Source organism: Cydia pomonella, chromosome 11, assembly GCF_033807575.1.
Source record: "Cydia pomonella isolate Wapato2018A chromosome 11, ilCydPomo1, whole genome shotgun sequence".
In the NCBI taxonomy this organism is placed as follows: Eukaryota; Metazoa; Arthropoda; class Insecta; order Lepidoptera; family Tortricidae; genus Cydia; species Cydia pomonella.
The window spans coordinates 10,560,511-10,580,836 of record NC_084713.1 but is presented as its reverse complement, the minus strand read 5'-3'; the positions used below and the strand labels follow the sequence as shown (position 1 = coordinate 10,580,836).

General features: G+C 37.3%; 1 protein-coding gene across 1 annotated transcript in view; it reads right to left on the bottom strand.

The window, feature by feature from the left end:
* Positions 1-19,039, bottom strand: part of LOC133522819 (RNA/RNP complex-1-interacting phosphatase) — a 79,567-nt gene extending 60,528 nt beyond the window's left edge. The window contains exons 1-2 of the mRNA XM_061858281.1: positions 18,944-19,039; positions 18,798-18,873 (exon numbers count right to left, since the gene is read on the bottom strand). Coding sequence (XP_061714265.1) covers positions 18,798-18,873; positions 18,944-18,966 — 99 coding nt within the window. The 5' untranslated portion in view covers positions 18,967-19,039. The remainder of the gene's footprint in view (positions 1-18,797; positions 18,874-18,943) is intronic.
* Positions 19,040-20,326: the final 1,287 nt, after the last annotated feature.

Genomic DNA, 20,326 nt, shown 5'->3' with positions numbered 1-20,326 from the left:
TATTGAACCGGCCATAAAATACTAGATTACCAATTTGAATAGTTTATTTGAATAACTACACAATTTGTGTATCCGACTAAATGTCACAAGGGCCTTAGATGTTTTAAGGGTATTTGTTAAGCTGATAATTTATAGTAAACTTCGTAATATTTGAAGTAACCCAGTTATTAACGATGTGTTTATAAAATCTAAATTCGTTACAGTTATTACGATACCAAATTCTTTGAAAGGTTTTACTGTGCCTTAAACCAGTTATGTCAAGGACCATATCGAAATAAATTTAAACATTTTGAAGTCCAGCAATGAAACCTATTTCATTCTGCTTGAAACCTAATATATAAATGAAATCGACCTATGACATTCACTTTAATTTTCTCAGAAATCAGTAGCAGCATAGCCGCCAAACAAATCACCCCCGCAACGGTTCACAGCACCCAAACACTGCTCCAGACGGAATCATACCTGCATTTGATTTATAATGAGGAGGGGACAAGGAAACCGCGGGTGTGAATTCAATCGGCGCGCTCTGACATCCTGGGGACTGCAGCCAGCCAGACAGACCTCCGTCCAGCAACGTGCCCTTCCCTTCGATTGTCGGTGACGGTACACGCCAAGGGGAGATCGGAATTCCATGTTAAATTGGCGGGTGTAGAGAATCACAGCGGGTAGCAAAAATACTGGCGCCTCGGTCAGCGCATCTTCGTGACCGACCACTATTATCAGCAACGGCCTGTATAGGTTTTTTTTTTGTCGCTATAACCTTTTTATTTGTCGAACATGACTGTACTGTTTAAAACGCCGCCGACAGTTCAATATGAATTTTCGATTTATAATCGGCTAGTGTCAATAATTATATTTGTGGAATCGACTAGAATTTATGAATTGAGTAATGGTTAAAATCTCAACAGCCAGTTTTAAATTACAATGCGGAAGTCTGCAATGATAATTTGATTATCGTCTGCAGAGCGGTGACCGTCTTTAAGTACACGAAAAAATGCATTACCACAGTCATCATTACATCTCTGTTGTGTTTCACGAAGTTAAGCTAAATACAAAGTGTGAATTAGGCTCGACTTGCGGTCGCTCGTTCGCTTCCTGGAGGCATTTTCACAATCCATTCTGACTGAATAGGGAGTAATATTGCTTGCATCGACAGAAAAGCGTGTTTGGTGGAGGTACAAAATCAACAGGGCCATATTAACACCAACAGGAAGGTGGACAACCGTGGGTGTTCCTAACCAGTCGTACTCTCGTACACTAACTGCAGCGACTAGATTTGGTAATTGACGAGGAAAAGAGGGAAACACGTACCTAATCGGTATTTTAGAAAAAGGTATTATTAACTACAATAATTAAACAGTTAGTACTACCCATTTTAATGCTAATGAGTTAGATTCGTATATCGATAGAGTATAAAAAAGTTGATTTAGGTGGCGTTTCATTTTCAATACAACCACAATAGTACATTATGATACAACTGAACTAAGTTAGTCATTACACACGAGGCGATATTGTGCGCGCGAGCTGTAAGCGAGCGCGCAATAAGAAAGCCGATGTGGGTAATGACCAATGCACACGCGTTTCATACGACGTTTTTCAACACAATTGCGAGGAAAAAACAAAACTTATAAATTAGATTTTCGTTTGTCAAAACAGTAAAAGTACAATTTTCAAAATGGTGGCTTACAGTTTTAACATCGAATAATTGCACCAAAGCGTGCTGGGCTTGTAGGCACTTATATAGGCCAGTTTATTAGTATTACTGGCAGCGCTGGCTGGCTGGTATTAGTATTATTAGCTGGCTGGCTATTAATTTTATGTGTTCTTCATTTTCCATGCTTGAAAATGACATTTTTGTCAATATATAAACTAAAAACATGCAAAGCTATTCCAATTTTATGACAAATACGGTAAATGGCTGGCGCGTTATTTTTTTTACGCACGATTCCAATACGCGCGCAAGACAAAGACGCGAACAAAATCGGCAAACGGCCAATAATTTTTTTTTTTAAAAGCTAATATATTCGTATTTCTATTCGACGGATGGAGATTAAATCGACAAAATGTTATGTTTATCCATTAATGTAATTTACGAGATAATTTAATCTAAAAATTATGTTTGGTGTAATAAAACCTCTTTGAACTAACATATGAAACCAAATAGCAAACCCAATAAAAAAATGTATTACTCGACCAAATTAAGAAGGCTCCGATTCCATGCATATCAGTCGGATAATATAATGAAAAAGCACGAGTGTTATAATATACTGAAAAAGCTCGCGTGTTTAATATCTAGGATTATGAGCCAAAAATCGGTGGAATAAAAACGCCGTTTTGAGCAAGTCTATTGAAAAATACATACAAACCCTATTTGAAGTACTAGTACTAAGACGGATAAGTATCCCCTCAGATATACGGCTTCATAAAGTGATAGTCACGAGTGTTTCGTAGAGTAACGGTCCTCATGCTTGGATTCGTTTTTCAACGTTTCCAAACGTGAATTATGGATCCTTGGTCCTTACTCGACACGCGTAGAGATTATAATTAAGTGCATTTACTTAATATCCCAACATTGTGTTCATATCTGAGTCATGAACTTTTTATCATTTCACTTGACTAGCTATATTTTTCACTTAGGTTAAACAAATTTTACAAGTCAAACTGCATCCACTTCCAAAACCTACCTAAATCTAGTCTACCTAAAAATTTTGTAAGCGTGTATTATTTCAGATTCTAAGACAGTTTCCCAGAAAGTTCGATCTATCCCGATCTTATTCGTTAGCAAAAACCGCCGGTCAGAAGCAGAAATGATTTTTTGATGAAAAACAATACACACAGGGTGTAATTCAATGACCACAGCCAGAAGCGACAATACCGAAGGTAACCCTAAACCGTTGCACTTAAAAAGGCTCAAGCGAGCCGGTGGCTGCCGCCCTCTTGTTCTAGAGGCCAACTCAAACAATCCCAAGATAGTGGACAAACAAATGTAAATGAACGAAATGTGAACGTCATGTTTGGCATTCCCATAAAGCAACGTTAACACGTCATTAGAGGTAATGATGGCGTGATTAGAGTGGGAGCGGGAGCGATGGTCAATGATTGCCTGCTTACTGTGTGGTCTGCCTTTATAAACAAATACGGACTCACTGCCCCACTCACCTGTTTAAGGTTACGGTTCGGGATGCGACTTAGTTTCCATAAGATGATTGAGAACTCATTAATGCTGCCTTTGAAAGGATTTTTTGGTTTGAACAACTCTGTACCGATCTACTTGAAGTGAATTCTGGAGGAATCTCCTTCGTGTAATTTTGGTAGCTTCAGAGATAGGCTACTACTAATTCAGGAGATTTAAGACTGTATCTAGTTAAAATTTACGTAACTGTTTACCAGTAATTATTACAATTTGAAAGAGGGTATTTAGATCTTTTAAACCGTAAACATAATTCAAAAATATGTACTTGTAATATATTATCATTTTCTTACATGCAGTTAGTTTACTAGTAGGAGTATTTTATATTCTAAATACGATCAGTAGAAGTATTGTATTTAGTAAATTGTAAGTAATAGAATGCGTGATCCTTCACCACACCCCCAGCAACGAATACTTCTTCTATCCCAGGCAATGAACTCAATGAAAAGTAATTAATTAATTATCAGTTTTATCCCCGAACCCGTAACCCAATCAAATGCATTGTTAAATAATTGAATCCTACTTATTCCTCGAAAACTGTAAATCAGAGGCGGCGAAGTGAACGGGTGGAGAATTGGAGATGTTATCTCCGCGTAGGATTTATTGTCGGCGTATCAGTCGATCTGCGTAATTGATACGGGCTCAATCTCGTACAGGATCGGGCTATCTCGATGTTTAGTTCTGTGATTTAGTTAACACGGATCAAATTAGTCGATGGACTTTAAACGTTATGAATGGGCCAAGATACTATGGGCAAGGGCAACTGTATTTTTTTAACGTAGTTTGAGCACAGTTTTCGATAATTATTATATTGCCAGTTTACAAAGAGGAAAATTCGACATTCGAGTGGGCATAATCATTTTCTCGGCCAATCGATATTAGCAATAAAGCAAGTGTAGAGCCTGAAGATGACAAATTGTTAAATAAGTAAATTAAAACTCACGTATTTTAAGTCGAAGATCGCTCGATATGTTTCACTCCAATCATTAACGCTCCCTAGCGCAGCGTGACTCTTCCATATTAGTGGGATTGGCATGTTGGCTACGCGGGCAGATGTTTCTTCGATGTGTTGTCAGCGCCGGTCCGCCAACGCAAACTCCTGATGATACTCCTCGGTAAAGAGTGAAATATATCGAGCGAATTTCGACTTAAAAATACGTCACTGAGCCGTTTTAATATATATTTTTTGTGAGTGTCTCACTGAAGTTTTGTTATTAAAATGAGAAATGGTGCTTTAATTCATTATTCATGTTAAAAATTCTGACCCATGTAGGTATAATACCGCTACTAGAATATTGTTATATGGAGCCAGAAATTAATACAGGATGCTTTTTAGTCACCTGCAATAATTTACTGGGGAATATATATAGGTCATACTGAGCAACTTTTATTATGGGACCACTATCGAAATCGCGATAAGGCCCTGTACTGTATGTTTAAGTGTAAAATTATCTTAGTATAGTAGACAGGTAAGTATAGGCAGGCAAGACCTATTGAACCTAATTAGCTACAGGAAAGATATATAAGAGATGTAAGAATAATAATAATTCAGCCTATATACGTCCCACTGCTGCGCAGGCCTCCTCTTATGCGCGAGAGGGCTCTGGCTATAGTCCCCACGCTAGCCCAATGCGGATTGGGGACTTTTGAATTTCTTCGCAGATGTATGCAGGTTTCCTAACGATGTTTTCCTTCACCGTAAAGCTAGTGGTAAATATCAAATGATATTTCGTACATAAGTTCCGAAAAATTCATTGGTACGATCCAGGTCTTGAACCCGCGACCTCCGAATTGAAAGTCGGACGTCATATTCACTCGGCCACCACCGCTGCGCTACATGAAAGTATAAGGCATAATTTCGAACGTCTTCAACCTACAGTATTATAAGCAAATACAAAATTTCAATAATATTTTATAGGAGGTATCTTCATGTGAAAATAAACACAACACAACTACGACCCTATTTACGATCCAACGTAAAATAAAAATCACAGATTTTATTTGCTAGGATCCTGCGTCCTGACATTCCTGACGTACCTTTTTCACTCCGTTTACTACACTTATTATCATTCAGTTTTAAGACATGTATGCATTTTATCCCTAGAACGTTTACGACTTTATTTAACGTTGGCATATTTCTTAAATCTTTAACTACCACTGTTCCTTTACATATTTACGCAATTTCAATGTCAAAAATTCAATATTATTCATTAGTTTTCACTTCGAAGTCACATAATACATGTTTTCGGAACTGTCTAAAACTTTTTAAAAGTTAACCCCATTCTTTTGTATTAAATATCCCGTAAAACTGATAATATCAGGAAAGGGTAATATAAAATAGCATGAAATAGTACAGGGTGGTCCGGCACGCGCAGGCGCGACAGCAGCGACAAATGCTGCCAATAATAATTCGCGGAGCGGCGCGTGCGACTAACAGCCGTCGCTGATTGAGCCTGCACCACCCACGGTCGGTTGTATTGTCATGAAAGCCGATATCTTTGCCTTGCTGCTTATATAAGGGATTAGTTATTGTAAAAACACTAATGCGTGGATATTTTTATCTGCATATCTGCACTTATCTAGGCTTGTCGTGGTTAGCGTGGTTAGCTTTTGTTGCATTCGGGAAAAAATGCGATTATAAATTATTGATTTGTTAATATTAAGTTCCATATTAAGGACGACTCAGAATGGACAAAACAATGTGTACAGCAAATAAATACGAGTACCTATTAGTAGTACTAGGTAATGTTATAAACGTTAATAATAAGTATTACGTTTGTATTGTAAATAGATAATATATAATAATAGTTTAGTTTTATGTAAATATGTAATTAAACTTTTGCATGCCTAAATTAAGGTTCAAACATTATTGATACTGAATAACTTTGTAATCCACCAACTACACATAATGTTTGGCAAAATAAATGATTTACTTTACTTTATTTTACTCAGTCAAGTCAAAAAATACTTACCTAGCCAATTATTTTTATGACTAATATTTATAAAACTACTTATGCTAGTATTAGACCACGCCTAGTTGCCAACATTATTACTAAAATAATGTACTTTATAAGTGGAAATAAATCAATTAATTAATCTTTGTCAATAACGAGGGACGTGTCGCGCATGGTTCTGAATCCACTTGTTACATTCAATAAATTTTAATTAACCATAATTGGAAGACGACAGCGCATTTGAACAATTACGATTATTTTAATTTATGGCCTGATGATGTTTAAAAAGTTCTGCATAGTTCAGGACTTATTTCGTAATTTCAAAAGTAGCAATTACACATTATATCGGCTAAGCTTCATAAAAGCTATGGGCGTGTATTATCTTCAATTAAAGACAGTTAATAGCGATATATCACCGCGCAAAACAGCAATTAACCGACACTGATTAGCGCGAGTGAGCGAGGCAGCGGCGCGGTCGGGGGCGCCGGCCGTAGGTGGCCTCCTGCAGGCGCCTACCACTTATACATATCAATTATTTGTCAAGCCTAATCATCATATATTCATTAACCTTAAACCGCTTAACGTCAACCCCCACCAATAACAATCATCCGAAATTAAAATATGATTACACAAATGAGTTCATAACTCATATCACAGTAATGTAGCAGACAGGGCGTAACGATCACGATAATCGTGGCCAGATATCGTCACTGACATCACTGTGGTGACTCCATTACAGAAAAAATATGATAACACACAAATGAAATGATGACCACATTTCATCAACAATACTTTGGGGCTTGACGCAATCGCGTGAGGACGTCACTCCTACGAACGGAACGCTGTTTAGCTTTCTCATTATCGCACCAAAAATGCATAGTTCAAAAACACTGTCCCAAATGCCTATTATAAGATCAAACAGTACGCTAAATGGGAGGCCATTAACACTGCCCGATCGGCGCCGCAATCGATACGACGCTAATCGACTACCTACGCCGCGAACCCGATTTTAGCACATCGGTACTAATTACCAATTACCATCCGCATCGATAAAGACATTTACTGAGACAAGAATCGCCTGTTAACATTACGCATTAATAAATTAAACGCTAGTATTTCTGAGTAAAATTGATATGTATCAGTCTACTAAGTACTAGTATAAGTCATAATATTTAAGAGTAAACCGCAGACTACTCAATTTATACAGATGGCTTATCGAACCAACCCCAGACTCGCCGTTTGACGCCACGCGGAAGCCAGGCAGAGAATAAATTATTGCTCTCCCTCTGCCCAAATACAAAGACGAAGTCTGGGTTTTTTTCTGCGTATATTTATAGGTATAATTGAGGTGTAATGTCGCGCACAATGCCAACCAATTGTGCGATCTTAACGTATATACCGGTGCAATGCGACCTCCTAACGCTAATATACAAAAGGTATAAAACTGAATTAGAAAGTCCTTTTGTCCAGCGCGCCTTGAGATAATCGTGATTTACGTCAATCTACACACCGGGTCCTTATGCACATAAATTAAAACCATAATTGAATTGAATCCAGAGCTGAGGTACGCCAGCGCCAACCTCTTTGACGGTTCTAGGTAATTGAACAAAGGCGGTTTGGGGAGTGATTCGGAACTTTGTGATGTTTCTAAAGAACCCGTTAGCAGGCGCGAGCGCGGCGATCGTGTAACATCTTCGGCGTTACTGACGCTTGATCGGTTTCTTTATTAATTACGGGATCCCTTACACCCTAATGAATATTCAACACGCTGCGAGAACTAATTCGACCCGTCCTTAATGCAACCCATGTTGGACTAGTTTTAGGCGGGATTTTTACGAGCATGTAATACTATATCATTACACTTTGATAAGCGATAAATGCGATGGTGGGTCTTTCGCCGCTGTCGGTACTATAAAACGGGCCATATCGCTCGGCGTTGCCCACCCCGTGTTCCCAAGCGCGTCATCGTTTTATGACTTTTTTATTTAGCCTGATAACCGGAGAAATGCAATACCACTCCCGATTCAGATTTCCGTAGTGATATTAAAGCGTGTTCTACTTTAAAATATGTACGTAAAATGTTTTAACCCATTGCGAGCCGAGTGGGTCAATCGGGCACCATCATGTGACCGCCCCGATACCAACAACGTTACTTCCGAAAAATAAACAAAATTTTACATTATAACAGATTGGAACGCTCCGGACACAGTAACCCGCATATTTACTTTACATCTATATTACAATGTTTTAGATTAAAAACAAAATCATAGAAATAATCGTATATGTAACCGATACCTCATAATAATCATGTCTTTGTTATGGCTTCATGTCATAATAGTGTAAACAATAAAGTTGCTTTTCGGGCACAGTTCATGGAATTCATCGGACACCTGGGACCAGTGCGCTCAGAGTCGAAGTAAAGAATATTGAATTTATTCTTTCACACGATTAAAGGTATCGAGGACCACACGATGCGCGCGCGACTAGAACCGGAGAAGAGTCGATACCAATACCGATTGCATTTTGGGATATCGACCACATACCGATACCACATTACATCGATTAACGACGTCAGATAACCAACAATCGCATTAAATTATGTTTTCTATTGCCGATTCACACCTGTTCTAGAGAACCACAAATATCAACATCAAATAATTACTTAAGACGAATCCGGTTGTGAGAACGTCGTCTCATACAAACGAAGAAATGGCAGATCCATTTGTCACTAGCTTAACAGTGATACAGATGAAAATAAAAATAAGAAATGACACAATGAGAAATGCCTGTCGTTTATAACTTCATAAGACATCTTCGTGTGCGCGCATAATAAACACATAAGCATTTGTGAAGTCGTTGCACCAATTGTGTGCGGGCTAGACGGTGAGCCGCGGTATCTACAAATGGTACAGCAAATACGGCAATTAATGTTGCCAGTGTGTGTTGTGGTATGTGGATTCTCTAAATAACAAATTCTGTTGGTTTGTGATTGTTTATAACAAATTGACCAGCCAAACTGAAATCCACCTTATTAACCTTACCGGGTGGCCAAAAATATTTCTCCCTTACTTTTCCGAAATCGGCAAATATACATTATTTTGCTCTAATCTCAGTCATTCGGCTTTCAGTAACACTTCAGTCATCTGTGTTAACACAAAACGGATAGCGGATCCAGTGGCAAACATGCTCAAAATCGGTTCTAGCAACACTAAAAATTGCTGGCTGTAAGTATTAGTGTTTCACTGATTGATAGAACGGCCCCATCTGCACGATCGCTTTCGCGCATCGAAAGTCAAAACATATCGTAAAAAAATATTGATCATCACACTTTAGTTAAACAAACACGCAGCCTACCACGCGACATAATCGCACTTCACATCTGGTTAGTACTTATTATTTATTCCAAGATGCTCAATCTTGCACGGTACTACAAAAACGGTGCAATTAGTTGGACAGTGAAAGGACAACATATTGACTTGCCATCTGCTACCTGGATGAAAGGTAAACGCCTCCCCCTGTCGCCATTAATCATAATTACAACAAAAGTAAGAAAAAAGTGGAACTAAACTTCAATGAAACTAATGAGTTCCTAACAGATGCCGAAATTATAAAATGAGTCCGGATTGACTGAGCTATGCATTCAGAGAATAAAATTCAAATTTAAAATTCCAAAATCATAACCGGTGGGAAACTTAATATAAGGTAACAGACATATAGCCACGAGTCATATCATATTACACCTACCGATTGCCATTAAGTTAATACCCCTTTATAACTCAAAGTTGAACAAAACTATTAGAATTTATGACTAGATCCCAATGAATAAAGAACCGGGAATCAAAGCGCCATCGTCACGGAAACCGATTAAAAACCAGAGAAAAAACTCAAAAGATGTTGAAAAAAGAATCAACTATTCATAGGGTAGTCGACACTGTAAGGCACCCGCTGTTTTATCAAATATGGGATTAGTCGTTTCCAAGCCCTCCCTCCTTTTGGTGGGGACAAATATTTTGACACGCAGGCGATCAAATAGAGATGGATGTATAACGGATTAAGGTTACCTCAATACGCACAATTGCGTTTTATTACTGCCTCACTCTAACAGGGAGTTAAATAAAGGATTTCGTTTCATGTTTTGAGATCTTAACTTGGGTTGATAAATGTGTGCGCTCACTGACGAACAGTTCTATAAAAATGTTTACGTGAGTTTTACTTTAACGTTTAGAGTAGACAATGTATGTTATCGACTTTGGTCACACTTTATTACGTTTTACGAGTTGATACCTCGTACATATCTTTTACATGGACGTAGAACTTGTTTGCAGGAACAACAAAGAAAAGAACCAACATTTTTTTACAAACATTTAGCTGCTTTAAAACATGCCGCCAAGAAAGCCACTTTACCACAGGTAATAGTAGTGACCCCGTCTACGAAGCTGGTGATCCTGGATTCGAATCCTCGTAAGGTCATTTTATTTGAGAATAAGCACGTATAGGCCTTTCCGAATCATGGATGTTTTCTATTTATGTAAATATTACATTATATTATCGTTCATAGACGCCTTATTAGGCGGGTCCACGCAGAAAGTGCCGCTTTGTGAGGAAGTTGTCCTGCGAAGCAGCTCGATCTGCATAGATGTGGCTTGTCGTTCGAACTGACGCTCGACGTCTACACAGAGACTTGCGTCATGCGGCAATTTCCTTGCTATATGGACCTGCCTTACAGTAGGATTATGCCGATTTGTGTTATATTGTCCCAAATGTCCCGTAATATTTATTTCAGGTTTAGATATTTACAGGCTTGGACTACAAAAATCAAACAAGCATTAAGAAGGTATATTCATTTTGTTAAAAGATCCTAAAAGAAAATTTAACCACCTGAAAGTCCTTAAGATCAGTGTTTTTTTAGGGTTCTGTACCCAAAGGGTCAAACGGGACCCTATTACTGAGACTCGGCTGTCCGTCCGTCTGTCCGTCTGTCACCAGGCTTTATGACATGAACCGTTGAAATTTCTACAGATTATGTATTTCTGTTACCGCTAAGGACCGTATCGAAAAGAAAGTAGACAACTACTTAGTGTAAAAGCTATATAATTAGATCGTGTTTTTGAAAAATAACAAAAGTAAATAGAAATATGTAATCTGAAAAAGGATATTTTTTTAGATAAACAACTGCAATGCCCCTACTTTGCCTGAAATCTGACTTTCCTTTTGATGTTCTGCATGAGGTTTTGGACGACTTTCTTGGTCACGCTTTCAGAAGCCATATGCCACTTTTTTTTAAAGTTAGCAAGGGAAGTTGCAGCCTTAGCATTTTTTTGAAGATATCTTTTCATAAGGGCCCAGTATCTCTCGATAGGGCGAACTTCCGGACAATTAGGCGGGTTCATGTCTTTCTCTACAATATCTACCTTGTTGGCCTTATACCACTCTCTAGTCACTTTCGCATAATGACAGGAGGCCAAGTCTGGCCAAAATAATGTAGGCATCCTGTGCTTCTTGATAAAAGGCAACAACCTCTTTTGTAGGCATTCGTCGCGGTAAACTTGGGCATTTATAGTTCCCGTAGCGAAATAAGCTTTTGATTTCAGTCCGTATTGACAAATTGCTTGCCAAACTAAAATTTTCTTTCCAAATTTTTCCATATTGATCGACTTATCTTTTTGAGAAACCTTTTTATTTGCCGAAACTGTTATAAATTGTGGGCCAGGTAGAGTTTTGTAATCGAATTTACAATAAGTTTCGTCATCCATTATGATACACTGCACTTTTTTTGTAAGAACTCGGTCATAAAGTTTTCTGGTGCGTTTTCGAACAGCAACTGTCTGTTTTTCATCACGTTTGGGCTGTTTTTGTTTTTTGTACGTCTTCAGGTTGCACCTTTTCTTGATACGCTGGATCATTCCTATAGAAGTTTTTGCTTTACGAGCAGCATCCCGAATAGACAGAGTTGGTTTTCGATTGAACATTTGAACGACTCTTCTTTGCAATTCCGGGTCGGAAGGGCCTCGTTTTCGTCCAGACTTTGGTAGATCTTCTAAGGTAACAGTAGTGCCAAACTTATTAATTAATTTATGTACACCTGCGGGGCTAACATTGTATTTTTTAGCAAGCTTTCTTATAGTTAACCCTTTATTTTTCCACCAGTCGTCCAAAATATTTTTTCTCACTTCTAAATTAATCTTTCCCATTTTGACAGATATGATAGAATGTCCAATTTATTTTTAGTTTTAATAGAGTTAAGAAATAGGTTTATATTTCAATAAAACATATTTGTGTCTATGACGTCCGTGAAAAAAAATATGCAGTTGAAAAGTTGTCTACTTTCTTTTCGATACGGTCCTTATAACAACAAATACTAAAAACAGAATAAAAAAATAAATATTTCTTTCCAATCTCCAGGTTCTCATCCAGTCACCGAAGTTAAGCAACGTCGGGCGGGGTCAGTACTTGGATGGGTGACCGTTTTTATAGATAATGGTACGGGACCCTTCCTGTACGAGTCCGACTCGCACTTGTCCGGTTTTTTATTTTATTTAATTGCATGGCAATATGTATAATCAAATAGGCAAAATATAAAACAATACTTTCATATGGTAATAGTCAAGATCTTTTTTAAATTCAAATTAATTATTACCGATATGGAAAAATCCGAACAACACTATAGAATCAAATAAAGATATTGCACATGCTAGTCTTTTCTTTTCTTAAGGCGCGGAGCCCAAAAGACGACCTACAAGTTTACGCTTTACGCTACAGGTCGCAGCGTAAATAAAATCAAAGCTCAAGTCATCTCTTGAACTCGATTATCACATCTTCATGATTCCGAGTAGCAAACCAAACACACTTCTGATATCTCGGCGATGCAAGTGCTATGCAGAACAAATTAACACAGATCCACGGGGCTCTGTTTGCCATATAACTGTGGTGTGCCATGCTGATTAAAAAAGGTCGCAAGTGTCACAGAAAATATGAGGTATTCTGCCGTTTTAGTGAGGTAGAGTGGTTGAGTGAATGGGCAGGCGGTGACAGTTATGCAAACAAGTGCTGGACCAATAATGCATTCATTGTCGGCTTACCCTTTGGCAGCACCTGCTATTTAATTGCGGATAGTGTGGTGCGTTGAGTTAGGTTTGGCTTGTGGGTGGTGTAGAGCATTTACAACTTCCATAATACTTAATAGCTTACATATAAGGAGTGGTTCGGAAAAAAGTTGCAGCACATGTGGATTTTTCATTTTATTTCGTGGTATTTTTAAGCAGTGCATTTTTATAGTAATATCCTATGTCCTATCTCCTAACACTTGTTGAACAGCGTCTTCTGAGAGAATTTCTGAGGTGTTTCTATAAACAGTTTTTAGGGTTCCGTACCCAAACGGTAAAACGGGACTCTATCGCGTCGCGTCCGACCGTCTGTCACCAGGCTATACTCATGAACCGTGATTGCTAGACAGTTAAAATTTTCACAAATGATGTATTTCTATTGCCGCTATAACAACAAATACTAAAAAATACGGATCCCTCGGTGGGCAAGTCCAACTCCCACTTGTCCTGTTTATTTCTTAATACTTTCTTCTATATTTAACTCCACTTTGACATAGTTACATGGATTTTCCACTTTTGTGTGTTTGCCATTTTTACAGAAATTTATCTCTCAGGGGTTAGATTGGAGAGAGTTCCTGACTACCCAAGATAAAATCCAGTTCATTGGTATAACTTATTGATAAGATGATATTCCTAAAAGCATAAAACAAGTTGTGAAAATGGAAAATCAATTGTGGCATTGTGGAAAACGGCAAGTGAAGATAGTCAAATTGTGTTGTTCAAAAGGATCCAAAGTACATTGCAATAAAAATGAGAAAACGCAAACAATATCATAATTATCGATATGTTTTTTTGTTATAGTATTAGATCTACAGATTACTTTAAAAAAATAAACTCCTTCGTAATTAGCAAAAAAACCAAATAGTTCACTGCCACTTTTTTGCTGAACCACTCTTTATGTATCGTAGAACACAGCGTAACTAAAGTGGATTTCAATAGAAGTGGCAAATAATGTACTTTACAGTACATATGGTGCTACTTTACCGCACTAGTGCGAAAATTAGCATATTACGTTACTATGTCGAACATTTAAAGGGCCATATGTTCTGTAAAACGTTGTACGATACATGAGCGAATAGGTAATTCGCAACACGTGTCGAACACCCCCTTCGGTCGTGTTTTAATTTATCGCCGCTCGTTTCGAATTTCTTATTTTTCGCACTTGTATCTTAATGTACTTTACAGTACATATGGTGCTACTTTACCGCACTAGTGCGAAAATTAGCATATTACGTTACTATGTCGAACATTTAAAGGGCCATATGTACTGTAAAACGTTGTACGATACATGAGCGAATAGGTAATTCGCAACACGTGTCGAACACCCCCTTCGGTCGTGTTTTAATTTATCGCCGCTCGTTTCGAATTTCTTATTTTTCGCACTTGTATCTTAATGTACTTTACAGTACATATGGTGCTACTTTACCGCACTAGTGCGAAAATTAGCATATTACGTTACTATGTCGAACATTTAAAGGGCCATATGTTCTGTAAAACGTTGTACGATACATGAGCGAATAGGTAATTCGCAACACGTGTCGAACACCCCCTTCGGTCGTGTTTTAATTTATCGCCGCTCGTTTCGAATTTCTTATTTTTCGCACTTGTATCTTAATGTACTATTACAGTACATATGGTGCTACTTTACCGCACTAGTACGAAAATTAGCATATTACGTTACTGTTTCGAACATTTAAAGGGCCATATGTACTGTAAAACGTTGTACGATACATGTGCGAATAGGTAATTCGCAACTCGTGTCGAATTTCCTATTTTTCGCACTTGTATCGTAATGTACTAATATTTAAACATTTTGACACAATACAGATTACAGACTTTGTTAGCATTTGACTTATAACCTGACATTTTGACGAAGGTTATTTTTACAGAAATATTGTAATGTAATGTAATGTAAATAGCCTTTATTATTGAAGTCTTCAGTTATCACAATTAATGTAATTAATTTTGTTTCACAACATTGACCTCAACTCGTCCTTTGACGTAGGCCTCCTCCATTTCTTTCCATTTATTTCTTTCCTTTGCTGTTTGCATCCATTTACCTCCTCCTATTCTACTCAAATCATCTGACCATCTATACTTTTGTGGACCACTCTTTCTTTTATTATATCTAGGGCACCACTCTACAAGGTCCTTTGTCCACTTATCTATGTTTTCTCTCATCATGTGGCCTGTCCAGCGCCACTTCTGTTGTTTTATTATTTTAGTTATTGTTTTTGTTTTTGATTTTTCCTTAATTATGGACAATTTGACTCTGTCTCTAAGTTTTATATTAAGTATGCTTCTTTCCATATGGTTTTGACACACATTAAGTTTTTGGTGCTGCTTTTTTGTAAGTCCCCAAGTTTGGCAACCATAAGTTATTATTGGTATTATACAACTATTGAAAACTTTAAATTTCTGTCCTGTAGGTATTTCTTTTGTCTTAAATACTTCTTTCAAAGACCAAAACTTTCTCCATGCATTCGTGGTTCTTTTCTCGAGTTCCTTATCCGTTTGGTCTTCAGGTGATATTATCTGCCCAAGGTATACATATTCATTGACATAGTCTATTTCCTTTATATTTACAGAAATATTAATAATTATCAAATATTTTACCTAGAAAGATATACAAATATAAAAATTAAGTCTACAAACTGTGGATTTTCCAAAAAGGTTGCGAGATTACGAAGTAATGAAGGTAAATTGGAATGTTTACATTATTTGCCATTTCTATTGAGCTGCGTAGAGTGCATTAATAGCGCCCGATTGTTACAAGGTTTTTACACTACATATGGTGCTACTTTACCGCACTAGTGCGATAAATAGTACATTACGTAACTATGTCAAAAATTAAAAGGGCCATATGCACTGGAATATGTTGTACGATACATGTGCGAAAAGATAATTCGCAACTCGTGTCAATTTAAAACACTCCCTTCGGCCGTGTTTTAATTTATCGCCACTCGTTTCGGATTCCCTATTTTTCGCACTTGTATCGTAATGTACTATTATTTAACTTGCCCTGTTAGTATGTAGGTATGTTAGTGTGGGTGTTGGTCAAATTTTGAAAGCTAAAATTTACCCACTTCCTGATTTCCGATTGAGCTGAATTTTTTTTATATATTAAATCGGATGCCAATGCAATATTATGATGACTTGGAGCTGATCTGATGATGGAGACAGGTGGCCATGGGAACTCTGTGATAAAACAACGCAAACTAATTGTGTTTTGGGTTGTTAGAATTGTCTCGATTAGTACTAAGTAGTTGCCTATTGAAAGAAAAGTACGGAAACAAAAAAAAATATTTTTCATATATCTTTCCCGTAATCGGTTAAAAAGGGTGTCCCGTCACACTGAATGCAACCACGCCTAATAATACGCGTAGTAAAAACATTTTATCCCTGTTTATAGAAAAATTGGATAAAACGGTATTCAGAGTGACGGCTTTTTCCATATCACTGGTTTCACAATAGGTACTAAAGTAGAAGTTCGAGTAGGACTACATTGTCCTACTAGAGAATGTACAAAGTGCTTTTCTACATATGTATATTTTTTTTGTATACTACTTCGGTGGCAAACAAGCATACGGCCCGCCTGATGCTAAGCAGTCTGCCAGCCTCCGTATGCGCGTTGCCGAGCCTAACACTCCGCACCCGCGTTGAGCTCTTTGATATTTTATTATATTTTATTCATTGCTTAAATATTTATTCTTCTAAACTAAACTTGAACGCAAAAAATGGGCATAATCATAAACCTTACTGCATAAGGCACTTCGGTCAATGTGAAAACTCTTTCTATTAGAACCCCAAGGAATGGCCTACCTGTTGTATGGATTCGTAAGAAGTATGGATATCTATAGTATCTAAAAAAAACCAGTGTAAATCATAACACATTTCCATCTGTGTACTCGGTACTCGTAAATAAAATAAACAATTTAGAAACCCGTCGTGCCATCTATAACGTTCGTTTTAAACTAAAGCAGAAGTTACATTACTTTACATGATGGTGTAAAAGTTACATTACAGATGGCGCTATCATCAAAACTAAGGTTTGTGGCTCAAGTCAGCAACATTCATGTTTGATTTTGTACTAAATAAATAGAAAAGGATATCTATACATATATATTTGGACTCTGATACTCTGTTTTAAATTTCATTTCAAGCAGTAAATAGAGTAATAACATGTTGTAATCATTCCAAAGCACTCTATAGCCTTCAGCAAAAAGGCGTCCAGAAACGCGTTGGCGCTTTCTAGGAACCAATTACGCACTTTGGTAAGGGTGCTTACTGGACACTTTAGCCTAAATAAGTACATACTGAGGGGAAACACAGGCTGGTGAAGACTCTGCATAGACACAGCTGATACATCCTTGCACATCCATAATATATCACATTCGGACTGAGTTCATCGGAGTTTACATTCCTGTTAGCTGTTTGAAGCTGCAGGACTTGACCGAGAACTATAGTGGGTGGCAATCATAATAATAGATCAGAAATGTTCTAAGAACAAATTAAATTACCTTCTATGAAAATATTTTAATTTGTGTTATTCCAAGTATTTCGATTTATAGATCAGAAATGGTTGCAGCAGTAATACCATACAAATGCCTAAGTTTTTTTAATGCTGTAGTTTCTCATTGAGACACAGAAGTGCAAGGTTTCCAAGGAAAAAAATTATTTTAAAAAGAAATTTATTTTATTTGGCACAAGCAGTAGTAACAACATATTTGTGGACATATTTAGCACACACATTATTTGGTTTTGTGTGTTTTCAAGTCAAAAGTTGGGTTAATCATATTTGTTTTTGCAGAAATATTTATTTACACTTATGAAATCAGTTGCATAAAGTAGGCTTGTGTAGTACTTGTACTAAAGTCAAAAAGACTCAATTCCCTGCACTGTACTAGGCCAAACTAATTCTACTAAACTCTTACTACACTTCTAGCAATACAGAAGGGGAGCGAGGAGTGACACTGACAGCAAAGCGATCCAAGTGATTTAACCAAACTAACGCAGAGTGTCTAGATGATGACCAAATGGCTCTCGGCTGATATGAGCGAAACAATACATAGCCACCACTCTGTTGCAACTGCATGTGAGTAACCCAGACAACAAATTTTGAATGGTACTACTTTACAAAATGTCTGCTAAAACTGTTCCATTACATTATTCTGCACAGTTTGTGCCAGTGTACTTAATGTATTAAAATACCGAACTAGTACATTTTTGTCATTGTACTAGTTGGACCAATTTTTTTCAGTGTTTTTTTATAAGTACCAAAAATACAGTAAGAACATCTCTTATAACAAAGAATCGGGTAAAACAACTAAATTGCAATGTCCTGTCGTGATACAATATGAATCTTTAAAATAGGTTATAACAACCATGCTTCATCGAGCCCTGTAAACAGTTTTACATCTTTGGCAAGATCAAGAGAATGGTTCTCCAATAGTAAAACGGATGTTGGCATTCAATATTGTGACGGCCAATTATATAAGTTGGATGCATACACATAAAATGATAACCATTCTCACAATAAGAGGTACTCACCTTCCTGAGAGGAACTTTGAAGCAAACAATCCTTGTTCCTTCTATTACTTTTCCACATGCTTTGTACGGTATCCACCTGAAAGGAACATGAATTAAAGCAATTGAACAATTCAACTCAAATAACAACAATATGCATGATTACCCACCGATCTGGAATACTTTTACTCATCTTCACCGACGTCGTGCTAATACCACTGCTTTTAACTGTAACGTTATGGAAAAATGGTTTGAAGAATGATTGCAAAGAGTCCGGTTAATGCACAGCCAAATAATGTACATCCCAATAATTGGCGACCACTTTTTTGGACGCCAATTATCGGGTTGTACATTATTGCCCTGTACAAACAGTGGCTTCGTATTATTGGCCCGGACCGAGCTTGTACAGCCTGATAACGCTCAACCCAATAATACACGACCCTATAATGCGAATCCATTTAGTGGACGCCGAATATTGGTCGCACATTATTGGCCCGTACCGAGAATGCTCGACCCGGGATTGCTCATCCCAAGAATGTACAGCCCAATAATTGGCGTCCACTTTTCGCTACAAACCACAGATTATAAATATTTGACACATAGAGTGATATTCTAGGGATGGGGCGACGATTTTTAAGTTTACGATTCAATAATGTTGCCATGCGCAAAAAATAAGCAGATAATGGTAAAATCCGCCCAGACGGGAACAAGTTTTCGTCAATCTAATTAAATTTTCCGATCAATGAGACGTAGTTTTATTAAAGTGACAGAGAAGTGCCTGCAATCTGCATACTTACGATTTTCGCGTTTAGGTATAGCCCTGGTGGTGTGGAAGTGACCAATATTATTGATGAAGCGCCAATTACATCCACACTTCGATATCTTCACGAAATGTCCCCATTTCGGGCCTGATAAGCGTTTTCTTTTCACGGAATATCAGCACATCGTTAACAATATTTGAAAAGTAAAAAGTACTTTGTCTCTAATTGCCAAAATGTTCAATATTTGTTATTTTGCAAATGAACCATATTTTTACATTTCAAATATTATATTTAAATTAAGTTTCTTTTCTCTACTACCTAAAGGTTATCTGGAAGAGATCGCTCTGTAGCGATAAGCCGCCTGTTGTTTACCTCTATCTATGTATTATATGTGTTTCCATTTACATTTTTTCAGAGGTTGTGCAATAAAGAGGATTTGTATATTGTAAACGATGTGCTTATATTTGATGAAAAGGAAAATTATTATTTCTCGGGCCCGAAATCGGGTCTGATATCAGGCCTGATAAGGTGTGGACGTAATTGGCACTTGATATGAAGATGCGGAAAGCATCAAATACATCCACACTTCCCGATTTCGGACCCGAAATCAGTCCCGATTTCATGTCTGATAATCGTTTTCGTTAAAAAAATACTTTGTCTCTAATTGCCAAAATTGTTCAATGTTTCATATTTTTTGCAATGAACCATTTTTTACATTTAAAATAATGTAAACGATGTGCTAATATTTATTTGGTGAAACGGCAAAATACTCTTTCTCGGGCCCGAAATCGG